This window comes from Jaculus jaculus, chromosome 15 (assembly GCF_020740685.1).
Source record: "Jaculus jaculus isolate mJacJac1 chromosome 15, mJacJac1.mat.Y.cur, whole genome shotgun sequence".
NCBI classification, from domain to species: domain Eukaryota; kingdom Metazoa; phylum Chordata; class Mammalia; order Rodentia; family Dipodidae; genus Jaculus; species Jaculus jaculus.
In genome coordinates this window covers 73,336,459-73,348,953 of record NC_059116.1, presented here as the reverse complement: position 1 = coordinate 73,348,953, position 12,495 = coordinate 73,336,459, and the positions used below count along the sequence as shown (strand labels likewise).

The 12,495-nt window shown below is 49.2% G+C and overlaps 1 protein-coding gene across 12 annotated transcripts in view; it reads right to left on the bottom strand.

The window, feature by feature from the left end:
• Positions 1–12,495, bottom strand: part of Sfmbt2 (Scm like with four mbt domains 2) — a 242,588-nt gene that overhangs the window by 197,070 nt on the left and 33,023 nt on the right. For 8 of the 12 annotated variants that reach the window (XM_045134896.1, XM_045134901.1, XM_045134900.1 and 5 more), the window contains exons 3-4: positions 9,955–10,052; positions 7,644–7,884 (exon numbers count right to left, since the gene is read on the bottom strand). In XM_045134896.1, the coding sequence (XP_044990831.1) occupies positions 7,644–7,884; positions 9,955–10,052 (339 nt within the window). The remainder of the gene's footprint in view (positions 1–7,643; positions 7,885–9,954; positions 10,053–12,495) is intronic. The other 4 variants (XM_045134899.1, XM_045134903.1, XM_045134905.1 and 1 more) reach the window with 1 other exon arrangement.

Here is a 12,495-nt window from a genome sequence, read left to right as displayed (position 1 = left end):
AAGCCCTGGCATGCCCATTCCCTCCCTCTCCATAAATAAATTAACTTTTAAAATTTTATTTATTTATTTGGAAGCAGAGAGAGAGAGAGAGAGAGATCTAGAAGAGACAAGAGAGAGAGAGAGAGAATGGGCACGCCAGGGCCTCTAGTCACGGCAAACAAACTTCAGATGCATGCACCCCTTGTGTATCTGGCTTATGTGGGTCCTGGGGAATCGAACCTTGGTCCTTTGACTTCATAGGAAACGCCTTAACCACTAAGCTATCTCTCCAGCCCTAAATAAACTATTTTAAAAAAAAAAAACAAATTCGACTTCCTAGAGTCCACAGTGGCTGTGGTGTGGCAAATCCTGCGCTCTGATGACATTAGAGTCCGTGTACTGCCTACTAACAACTCTTCCTTTACAGCCAACACAAGGAAAGACAACTATCATTCCCCCAACAGACCCTGAACCAAGCTGCACGGCTTGGCAGGTCTACCCATATAACATAAGGCAAGCTTCACACGTTCTCCTTACACCTCATGAATAAACATTCCTCTATTCAAATAAGCTATATGTTAACCAACCCCAGGAATTGTGATTCAGCTCTAAGTGGTACATAAGAGTCATTCTGGCGAGGCTGCAGGTGTTTGCAATTCAAATTACAGAAATTTTAATAATGGCAAAAATAAAAATTAGTAGCATGACTCCTAAGGCAATGTAATTCCAATAATACTCTCACTGCCACAGTAGGAAGCACGCGTAAATACGTCTCCATTTACACGCCGAGGGGTCTTAGCGCGGCGCGCACCCTCACGCAGGCTACCTGGCGTCTCCCACAGCAGCATCCTATTCACGGGACGCACAGGCACCCGCCGGAATGCCGAAGCACCTGCCCGACATGAGGAGGCGCCGTGGCTACTGCTCACTAAGTAACAATGAAGCAGTCGCTGGGTTAAATGATTTCCGTACTTTATCACTATAAACAATAATTATTTGGCAGCTGCCCTTTGCGAGCCTCGCATGCACTTATGAATAAATCAAGCCTTATTGATTCACTAAGCCAAACGTTTTACATTTTGCTCCGTTAATAAGGGCCCTAATCCCCTGCTGCACTTAGTGAAGCTTTAATGTACTATGTTCCTTAATACTTTTAATATGAAAGATTAGCGTTGATTAGCCCCCTGAGCAGGACCACTGCTCTCTGAATGGCCAATTGGCCACTGAGCTCAGTTCTCTGTGAACACGCCCTTATTAATGGAGTCCTCTGACTGCTGACGGGGAACACGTCACAAAGACATGTACTAAGAATGCTGCCGAGCGCTTTTCCTTCCTCCTAACATTTAGCATAATAATGGTGACCTATATTAATTCAAAGATTAAGTTAAAATAGCAAGGCAGGAAAACATGGAACTGCAAAGAGAGTTCCTTGTGCCTGTAAACCAGTCTAACGTAGTAAAATCAGGGCAGGGAGGTGGCTTGGGGACAGTACTTAGCTACAGCTCGGTTGGCAGAGCATTTGCCTAGCTCAGTCCCTGGCACCACAGAAACTCATCAGTGCACAGTGAATTCAAGGTCAGGCTGAGCTACATGAGACACTGTCTCAGTGATGACTGACATGTCTATCAAAAGACAGACAAGAGGGAGGGAGGGAGGACGGACGGAACTACTTGCTTTCAACGCAGAAACTAGAATAGGCGAGTACTCTGGACAATCAGCTTGAATCCTACGAGAAGGGAGCATTCTCTCCCCTCTGCCATGCGGCACACACCCGCCAGTGCCAGAGTCCAGCCTGCCACCCGCCCTCCTGATCACTCAGTCCAGAACTAGAAACTCTTTTAAAAAGTTTCCTCAGGTCCCAAAGGGAATGATTAAGTGAAATTACTCAGGAACTCATAATTTGCTAGCCTGCATTAGATGTCCCTCGATCCATTGAAAGTTCACCATCACCAAAAGAGATACGAACACTTCGTTCCAGACCTCGTGGCAGACGACCTGCATGTACAGATTCTAATGCCAAAGCCAACCCCACTCCCTAACCAGAAAATGGAAAACTAAGCATCCACACCTTCCTAGTTTCCTTCCTTCACAAGAACCACAAAGCTAGGAATGCTGGGTGGACAGTTCTCTGAGATGGCCTTCTATAACCTCTTGTCAAAGAGGGGCCCACTGGGGATAGAAAGGACACTCGCCCGTGGGGTTAGCGAGTCGCGGTGGAGACCTCATCAGCACCCCGGTGTCCGGTCTAAGCGCGGAGCCCTTCCTTACACCACGCTGGCTCCTGGCATCTGTTAGAAGCAGCCAGTCTTGTCACCATGGAGCCTCCCAGACCAAAGCACTAGGCTCCAGGTGGCTGGAACCCATGCTGCTATGCAGCGATGCCTTTCAGGGCTGACCAGGGACTGGCCGGGCGCAGTTGCAGAATGGACCACAGTCTTCGCTCTCAAAGAAAACCACCCAAACAAAACTCTCTGTTCGGAAAACAGATTCTCCTATTCCCTCTAGAACGACGACTGCCTCTGGTTACAAAGCAATAATTATCCTACCCCCCAAAAATCAATAAAACCTCTTGCCCTGTGAACCTGCTATTTCCTGTCTTTGTTCTCCAGACTAGAGATTTCCAAGTCATATTGATTTCGCAGTAAATTCTTTTAAGTTCTTAAAAAATAAAACACTGAAGAACTCTGAGTTAACATCCCTTGTCACTGTTTTAACAGACTTCAAATCTTTCCATCACAGTAATGGTCTCCCATTTTTCATTTTGATCTTGTCACTTCACAGGCGTGTGTGTCTTGGCTAATAGTACAGAGTCTGCAGGTACAAATTTGATGGTGTTTCTCAACCTTTTTTTTCTTTCTTCCAAGAGAGAGCAGGGAGTTGGGCCTGCACTCCAGCAGCAGCCCTGATCGTCCCAGAGGAAGCCCTGAGCTCTTAGTGGCGACATTCGCGACTCTGACACTGTCACTAGAGCAACTGCTATAAAGTGTGATCAGTGCCCTCCCCAAGGGCATTTAGCTGCTCCAGTGTCGAATTTTATGGACGAGTCACAACAGGGATAAAGACACTGACATGGTAGGCGGCAGCCAGGGGCCAGCCTGACTCTCGGGTCCCTCCTGTGACCCCTTCTGGACTCCCTGTCTCGGCGTCCCCCAATGTGTACACAACCCCCACAACGAACTCACGTCCGTCTGTCTCCTGAGTACATGGGGCCTAAGCGACTTGGCATCTCTGTGCAGAGCTGGGTGGGCCTCTGATATTTTTCTTGCATGAGTGTGTGCGATCGGTGCATGTGAATGCATATTTGAATGTGCATCTGTGTACATGTATGGAGGACACAGGTCCACATCAAGTATGTCCCTCAATCGCTCTTTACTTATCGAGAAAAAGTCGCTCACTGAACCCAGAGCTCAGCAATTCCAGCTAGAAAGCTTGTCTCAAACTCAGGTCCTCACAGCTGTGGAACAGGCCCTTTACTGATTGAGGCATCTCCCTACCCTAATTCTTTAACTATAACTGATATTTCCCCAATATCCCATTAGTACAAGTCATCCATCAAGACTGATTTATTTTATGGCAGATTAGAAATCATAAGAGAATTAAAAAATGAAATAATAGATTGTATCATATCACCTTAGTGGCAGATTCAATTCAAAACAAGACCTAAGAATGTCATTTATAACCACTTTAGGTAAGGTGTGCAGTTAAGCATTGCCCCAGAGAATAGCAATGGAGTATTCCACCCAGAGCTCATCTGTTTACCCTGTGATTTGCTAGAACTGTGATGTGAGGTGAGATAAAGCCTGGCTTACTAACAACCTTTCTCCACCTCTGACCTTAAGAGAACACCTCAAGGAATAGGCTGGAAATAAAGACGAATACTGCCACATACAAAGCCATGGGGAGCGAGGTTGGTAGTGTGGGCCTTTTCCTGTGGAAACGCAAGCATTAAAGGCATCAGCCACAGACCAAGACAGGATTCCACACAAGCCCACACTGGTGAAGCAATAAACTTACTGAGGCTACTGAGAACCATATTGGTGAGGAGCTAATGACAAGAGCACAGATGGCTCCTAGGCGACTAAGTCACTAAAAAGCCCACCCAGCCCAGGTGACGACTCACTCATGAGAAAGCTGTGCCCTGCAGTTCCCGGCCTGGTTGCAGGCAGCTCCACTGAAGAGTGTTCTCTCCTTGTCAGCTCTCTGCCACCAATGTGACCTTAATAACCTTCAGGAAGGGTCTTGGGAATTGTGCCATTATCTAAACTGTCCTCAGTCTTGAAAGTCACATTAGCTGGAATCTATCAGCCTCCTCCCTCCCCCCAAGACAGAATGCTTCGGTTCACAGGAGCTAGCCCCCCAGCAGCTGGGGACAGAGAGTGTTGGCCTTGCAGGGAGAGTTAACGCGCCCCTTATTCCGCCAAAAGTGAGGCTCAGCATGCAGCAGCCTGACTTCCTCCAAGAGACTGTTCAGTTCCTCACTCGGTCTTCACTGAGAACTCCTGAAGTTTAGGCTGTGTGTACAAGATCTTGGGAATGCAAGCGACTCTGTAAGCTCCCACTATAAATAAAACTCGGTGTCCAGGACTGTAAGGCATACTCTATTCCAAGACATGCACATTAAGAAGGACACTGACATCTAAACATTCACTAACTGGGCTGGAGAGATGGCTTAGCGGTTAAGCGCTTGCCTGTGAAGCCTAAGGACGACAGTTCGAGGCTTGCTTCCCCAGGTCCCACGTTAGCCAGATGCACAAGGGGGCGCATGCGTCTGGAGTTCGTTTGCAGAGGCTGGAAGTCCTGGCGCGCCCATTCTCTCTCTCTCCCTCTACCTGTCTTTCTCTCTGTGTCTGTAGCTCTCAAATAAATAAATAAATAAATAAATTTTAAACATTCACTAACTGAAAAATGCAGAAATATGGTCAATCCATACAATAGATTATTTTATCTTAAAAAGAAAAGATTTGGGCTGGAGAGATGGCTTAGCAGTTAAGGGCTTGCCTGTGAAGCCTGAGGACCCCGGTTCAAGGCTCAATTCTCTAGGACCCACATTAGCCAGATGCACAAGGGGGTGCACGCATCTGAAGTTTGGTTTGCAGTGGCTGGAGGGCCTGGCCCACCCATTCTCTCTTTATATCTGCCTCTTTCTCTCTCTCTCTGTCCGTCACTCTCAAATAAGTAAAAATAAAACAAAAAGAAAAGATTTGGCCAGGTGTGGTGGCACACACCTTTAATCCCAGCACTCGGGAGGCAGAGGTAGGAGAAACGCCATGAGTTCGAAGCCACCCTGAGACTATAGAGTGAATTCCAGGTCAGCCTGGACAAGAGTGAGACCCTACCTTGAAAAATAAAAGAAAGGAAGGAAGGGGAAGGGGAAGGGGAAGGGGAAGGGGAAGGGGAAGGGGAAGGGAAGGAAAGATCTGGATTCCAGTTACAATGTGGACGTGCTGTAAGAACGTTATGATGCAAAGTGAGCAAAAGTAAGTAAGCCTGTGTAAATAGCCCTGTTGGGAAAGTCTACAGAAACCAGAAGCAGATTACAGGCTGTGACAGCCCAGAATGAAGAACAGCTTTGAGAGTGACCAAATCACTCCAGAACCAGGCAGTGACAATGGCTGCACGACTGTGAACATCCTCATCACTGAACGAAGCACTTCGACAGACGACAGCCTTTGTAATGCATCTTGTGTGTTCCAGGGCTGGACGTCTCACACAAGCACAGAGGGATGCCCAGTAGTCACAAAACCCAAGTTCCACCCAAAGTCCCGCAGAGATGGATGACTGATGACAGACAAGACAGACGGACAGACGCTGTGGATCCAGGCAGCCCTGTGAGCACAGACCAGTTCTGACTTCGGGGTCTGGAAAGAGAGATGAGTAAGGTCACAGCTAGAAGAGGAGGAAGGGGTCTGGGGAGGGCAAGCCGGTCCAGGCACAGGGCAGAGCGGGCACCGGGGTCCAAAGAGGCGGCCTTTGTCTTTCTTCTCGGACAGTGAAGGGCCAATATGACAGCAAAGGCCAAGGCAATGGACTCGGCTGACAAATGTGACATAAGAGCCTCTCTCAAGCCCCAGCCACAGTCAGGACCCCTCCTCAGCATGCTGTCCACGATGCAAAACAAAAGCAGACAGAACAGCCAAAGACCATCCTCCCCAGTCAGAAAAGGAAGGGATCACATACACCCTAAGGGGGGGGCAGAATTAAAGACTAAAGAAGCTACAGGTGTCATTGTTACCTCTAAAACTATTTGTACCACTTCAAAAAAAAAAAAAAACAGCCAGGTATAGGAACATAAAATACAAACTTGACAGGTGGCCTCAAAGGCCAGCAGGGAGCTGGACAAGGTGGCTCACACTTCTAGTCCCAGCACTCGGTAGGAGTCTGCGGTAGAAGGACTGCTGTGAGTTCAAGGCCAGCCAGGAGCTACAGAGTGAGTACCAAGGCAGGCTGGGCTAGAGTGATACCCTAAAATAAAACCACACACACACACACACACACACACACACACACAAACACACACACACCAGGAGTGAGGTGCCAATGCTGGCACGATCATACAATGAAGCCCGGAGATCAGGACAAAAGTTCGACACGGTTGCCCTCAGTCCTCACAGGCACAGTCCCTTAGAAGCTCCGATACCTCCGCTGTGCCGTGCAGACCATTCTGGGCGGGAGAGTGTGTCAAGCTCAGCACTACTGGCAGTTGACAGAGAACTCTTCCTTGTGGAGAAGTCTGGTCTCAGAAGACATCAGCAGCACTTCCTTGCCAGCAGGACCAACACCACGTTTCATGACAATGGGATATGTCCCCAATAGAGAACCATTTCTTTACAACAACTGAATGAATTTTGAGATTTGACCACTCCTTTGATTTAGCATCTTACATGTTTCATACCTTGTTGTCCCATACTAAGATGGATTACAAGTTAACACAGGCTCTAACTTATTACTAGAGAGAGTCCTGTTCAAAAATGTCGTTCTTTTTTCTTTTTTTTTTTCTTTTTTTTTGAGGCAAGCCCAACAGAGTGGGCTTTGTATTTGTTTTAACGTGAGAAAGCGAGAGCAAGAGCGAGAGCGAGAGCGAGAACTGGCACACCAGGGACTCCACGCACTGTAATTGAGCTCCAGACACGCGTGCCACCTCGTGTGCATGTGTGTGTGGCCCTGCACGCTTGCAGCATCTTGTGCATCTGGCTTGCGTGGGACCTGGAGAGTCAAACGTGAGTCCTTGGGCTTCGCAGGCAAGATTCTTAACCGCTAAGCCATTTCTCCAGCCCCAAACGTCAACTCTTTAAATCAAAAGGAAAAAACAGCAAACCCGATCACCACAGACTTGGGCAAGACCTCAATTCCAGCATCCCTTCTACCTTCCTCCCTACATCCCAAAGCAGCGTGAGGACCAGCCTCCAATCAACGCCTACCTTCATCTCCCATACAATACAGCCTGGAGGCTAAGGCGAGCTCTGAAACACGGAAATACATTCACCGGCCTGGCCCCAGCATTCTCTGAATAATGAGCCCTTGGTGTGGTTTCTAAAGCGGGAGGCCTTTGCTCTGAGAGCCGCAGGGGTTTGTTGTGAGCTTCTCTCTCTCCACCCCTCCAGCAGGGACCGCCACCCAAGGACAACTGCTTGCGCACCCAAGCCTTCCGCGTGGGGGGGGCTCACCATCCGGGGGCATCAACACCTTGTTGTTCTGAGTGCACCACCCCACGGGGTGCAGGTCCGCTATGACCACATCACACCAGAAGTCGGCCCTGCGGTCCTGCCCATAGCCACAGTAGCGAAGGAGCAGCAGCTGCCCGCACGTGGTGATGACCGTCGCCACCCAGTATGTGTCCGGGTTGTTCTTATTGGCCACCTCCAACTTCATCCCAGGCTGGAAGTTGCTCTGAATGCTGATTTCCACCTTGAGGAGCCAGAAACACAGGAGGGGGGGAGGGGTTGAACAAAACAAAAAAGAAAAATTATTACACTAGACACATACCTCCAGAAGTGTAGGCGAGCTACTTAAAAACAGAGGACTTTAAATCGGGCGTGGTGGTGCACGTCTTTAATCCCAGCACTCAGGAGGCAGAGGTAGGAGGATCACCGTGAGTTCGAGGCCACCCTGAGACTCCATAGTGAATTCCAGGTCAGCCTGGACTAGAGTGAAACCCTACCTTGAAAAAACAAACAACAACAACAACAAAGAAAAAAAAAACAGAGTACATTAAATAGTTATTTCTGAGCTGGAGAGATGGCTCAGCAGTTAAGTGCTTGCCTGTGAAGCCTAAAGACCCCGGTTCAAGGCTCAATTCTCCAAGACCTGTGTTAGCCAGCTGCACAAGGGGGCACACGTGTCTGCAGTTTGTGTGCAGTGCCTGGAAGCCCTGGCGTGCTCTCTCTCTCTCTCTCTCTATTCTCTCTCTCTCTCTCTATATATATATATATGCCTCTTGCTCTCTCTGTAGCTCTCAAATAAATAAATTTAAAAGAAAAAAGATGGCTGGAGAGATGGCTTAGTGGTTAAGCGCTTGCCTGTAAAACCTAAGGACCCTGGTTGGAGGCTCAATTTCCCAGAATCCATGTTAGCCAGATGCACAAGGGAGCACATGCATTTGGAGTTTGTTTGCAGTGGTTGGAGGCCCTGCCGTGCCCATTCTCTCTCCTCTCTCTCCCTCTCCCTCCCTCTCTCTCTCTCTCACTCTCTCTCTCTCGCTCACTCTCTCTCTCTCTGCCTCTTTGTCTGTCTGTTGCTCTCAAATAAGTAAATAAGAATAAACAAAAATAAAAAACTTTTAAAAAGAAAAAAACACAGTATTTCTGACCTGGTTCTCAGCACCAGGAGTGAACCCCTTCCCAGTGAGAGAGCGTCATATCCAATCTGAAAGCAGCTGGTTACCCCCAAAACTTATGTGACTCTATTGCACCTTGAGCACCTGTTGTCTGGCTGGGTGTCCTGCCCACAGGCAGCAGCTGGTGCATTCAGGACTCCACAGTAATTACCAGCACCCCCACTGAAGAGGGCCCTCAGTGGAATGGGGGTGGGGGAAGGTACGAAAGAGGAGAACTCAATGAGAATATGGCCAATTTGCAGTATGGTCATGCATTAAAGTTCCCAGTAAAATTTATTTTTTTTAAAAAGTATAGTATTTCTGTCACCTTAAAAAAAAGGCATGTATTTAAGGCAAATATAACATGAGCCACAAACAAAATGCTAAATTCCCTAGAAGCTACAATCAAAAAATAATGAAAAATAAATTTTAGCCAGGCATGGTGGCGCACGCCCTTAATCCCACCACTCGGGAGGCAGAAGTGGGAGGATCACTGTGAGTTCAAGGCCAGCTTGGGACTACAGCGTGAGTGCCAGTTCAGCTTGGGCTACACTGGAACCCTACCTCAAAAAAAAAGAAAAAAAGAAAGAATAAAGCTCACTGCTATTTCAATATGGAACTAATATGATAAAATGTACAGGCATACTAATACACACCTATAATCCCAGCACATAAAAGTACCAAGGCAGGGAGTCTACGTTTGAGGTCATCCTAGGGTGTCTGAATGTAGCTCCATTGGTGGAGCACTTGCGTAGCACGCACACAGACTTGGGTTCAAGCCACAGAGCTGCATCAACTAGGCATGGTGCGATTCCATCATTTGGGAATTAAGAGGAAGGCGGAGCAGAAGTTCGAGGTCATTCTTGGCTACATAACAAACTGGAGGCCAGCCCGAGGTCCATGAGCCGCTAGGTCAAACGCAAACAAGACTCCATGTTGCCCGGTTTGCAGGCTCTGCTTACTGGAATCAGCTTAGCCTGTGACGCCCCTCACGTGCAGCTGTCTGTAAGCACCACGCGAACTGCCACATCCCCGCCTCAGTCCTGCGAAGCGTGGGCTGAATTTCCGCCCCCTTTCCGCTCTCTTACACACGCGGCTCCGGCATTGCCGTGCCCCCCCCCCCCCGCCGCCCCCCACGGACGGGCAGAAGCGGAGTAACCTACGTGTCTGAAGGACGCATGCGGTGCGGCCCGCGCGCCCGTCTCTTCCAAATACTCTCCCCAGTTGAAGTCCATCTCCTCCAAGCTCGAACCTTCCTCTGCTGAAACAAAACCAGACAGAACATCAAAATTAGGGCAAAGCATGGACAGGCAGTGCACACTGGATCCAGAGGCTCGGGAGCACACCGTGGAGCTCCACAAAAGGCTCCGGTTTACACGCTGCACAGACGCCGCCTTTCAGAACAGAAACCGCTGGACAGAGAGCTCAGTCAGTACGGTGCTCACCTCGCGAGCATGAGGACCTGAGTTCAACCCCCAGGACCCACGTAAAAATGCCACGAGTGGGGGCTGGGGAGATGTCTCAGTGGTTAAAGGCACTTGCAAACCTAACGGCCCGGGTTCAATCCCACATAAAGCCATATGCACAAAGTGGTGCTGCATCTGGAGTTCATTTTCAGTGGCTAGAGGGACCTTAGAGCACCTATCTCACACACATACTTTCGCCTTCTCTCTTTCTCTAAAAAACTACTCAAGGGGGCCAGGCGTGGTGGCGCACGCCTTTAATCCCAGCACTTGGGAGGCAGAGGTAGGAGGATCACTGTGAGTTCAAGACCACCCTGAGAATACATAGTGAATTCCAGGTCAGCCTGGGCTACAGAGAGGCCCTACCTTGACAAAACAAATAAGCGGGCTGGGGAAATGGCTTAGTGGTTAAGGCGCTTGCCTACAAAGTGAAAGGACCCAGGTTTGACATGCCAGTACCCATGTAAGCCAGATGCACAATCTGGAGTTCGTCAGCAGTGGCTGGAGGCCCTGGCACACTCATTCATTCCCCCCCCCCTCTCTCCCTTCTTTCCCCCTCCCCCCACCTATTTCTCACTCTCCCAAATAAATAAAGAAAAATTAAATTAAATTTAAAAACCCTCAAGAGGAATAAAAACCTCAGAACACTGACCAGATTCCATTATGAAAAAAGTATGAAGGAACTACATTGTCACAGAAGATAATTTTGAGCATTGATAATTTTGAGCGTTTTTCTTGGGGAGACAAACACGTCTTCACCCCAAATAGGGTTCACATGGCAGACCAAAGTATGACTACACCAATACCAGTTCAGTGAACCAATACAAGTTTACTGGGAGTCACTTACAGAGCCTAAGGAGGGGTTGCTTATAGGAACGTGGGTCCCCCAAAGCGGCGACTTTGATGGAGAGTCCTGTGTCAAGATCACTCCTTGATGCTCCTCCCTCAGCTTCGGGATGAGGACTTACTGACAGATCACGGGGACCCAGAGCAGCCGCACCACAGGGAAGTCTCACTTCCTGTGGCCACTTCTAGAAGCTCCTTGTCCCTGTCCAGGAGTGTGAGACCACAGAGCAGCCCTTCAGCAGGGGTCACTGTGTCGGGATTACCCCTCAGCCTTGGGTGACGGCTTACTTACAGAGCATGACCCCCACCAAGCAGCACCCCAGCAGGGCTCTACGCAGGGGTCGCCCCCTCAGCTGTTCTTCCCTGGGCCAGGAGGAGGATTTGCTCACGGAGCACAGCACTCAGAAGACACCATGAGACGAGCTCTGTGCAGCTAGACCTTGTGCCCTCGGCATACTCTGCGCTCCCCGAGGTCACAAGAGCCACGCGTAGTCAGCAAGCGGGCCTGGTGTGCCCAGCAGTGAGGAACAAAGAGCTTGCCTTAAAGTGAAAGACAAGGACCAATGCTCAAAATTATCTTCTGACCTCCACAGTCACTGTGACACAAGTGTGTACACACACACACACACACACACACACACACACAAACACACACACAGAGGGTTTCTTTTTTTTAAGGGACATAATCAAACACCCAAGAAATAAACTATTCAAGCATAGACATGCCTTGCCCCGAATGGCAACAGGTCCTAAGCCCCTCGCTAAAGAGGGAAGATAGCAGATCGAGAGCAAATGCAAACAGAACGCAGTCATCCCAAAAAGCACGTCGCTGTGGCTCCTGACAGGGCTGCCAATAACACTGCCTCCCAAACAGCTTGTGTTACCAGTCGCGGGCACCAACTTAGGAGGACGTGTCTGCCAAAAGCGCACCGGCGTGGACTCTGAGCAATGCGACGTGTTTCAGATGAAACCCAGACCCCTTCCCGCCTCCGTGTCTGACCGCTACCAGCCAGTGCCCACACACGCTGTAACAGAACCGTCCAAGAGCTGTGCCCTCTGCTAGAAGAAATCCTGCCTAGACTCCTGCCAGATGGAGACTCCCAGAAGAGCTAGCAAGGGCTGAGGAAGGTCAGCTCTGCTCTCTCCTGTCCCACAGACCTGCCCTCCGAGTTGGGGGCAGACACAGGCCAGCTAACCAGGTGGCTGGAACTCACACAAAATTACCCTTCCCTGCCATGCCTCCCTCTTCTTGATGCCTCAGAAACTTTTGCCACCACCTGTTTCTCCACATGCCATCTCTGAGAGTCCTCAAAGGCTGATTCATGTGCTAAGCTTGCGTGGGGAACACTAGAACATTCCACAGCCATACATAGGACATAGGGGAGCAGGAGACAA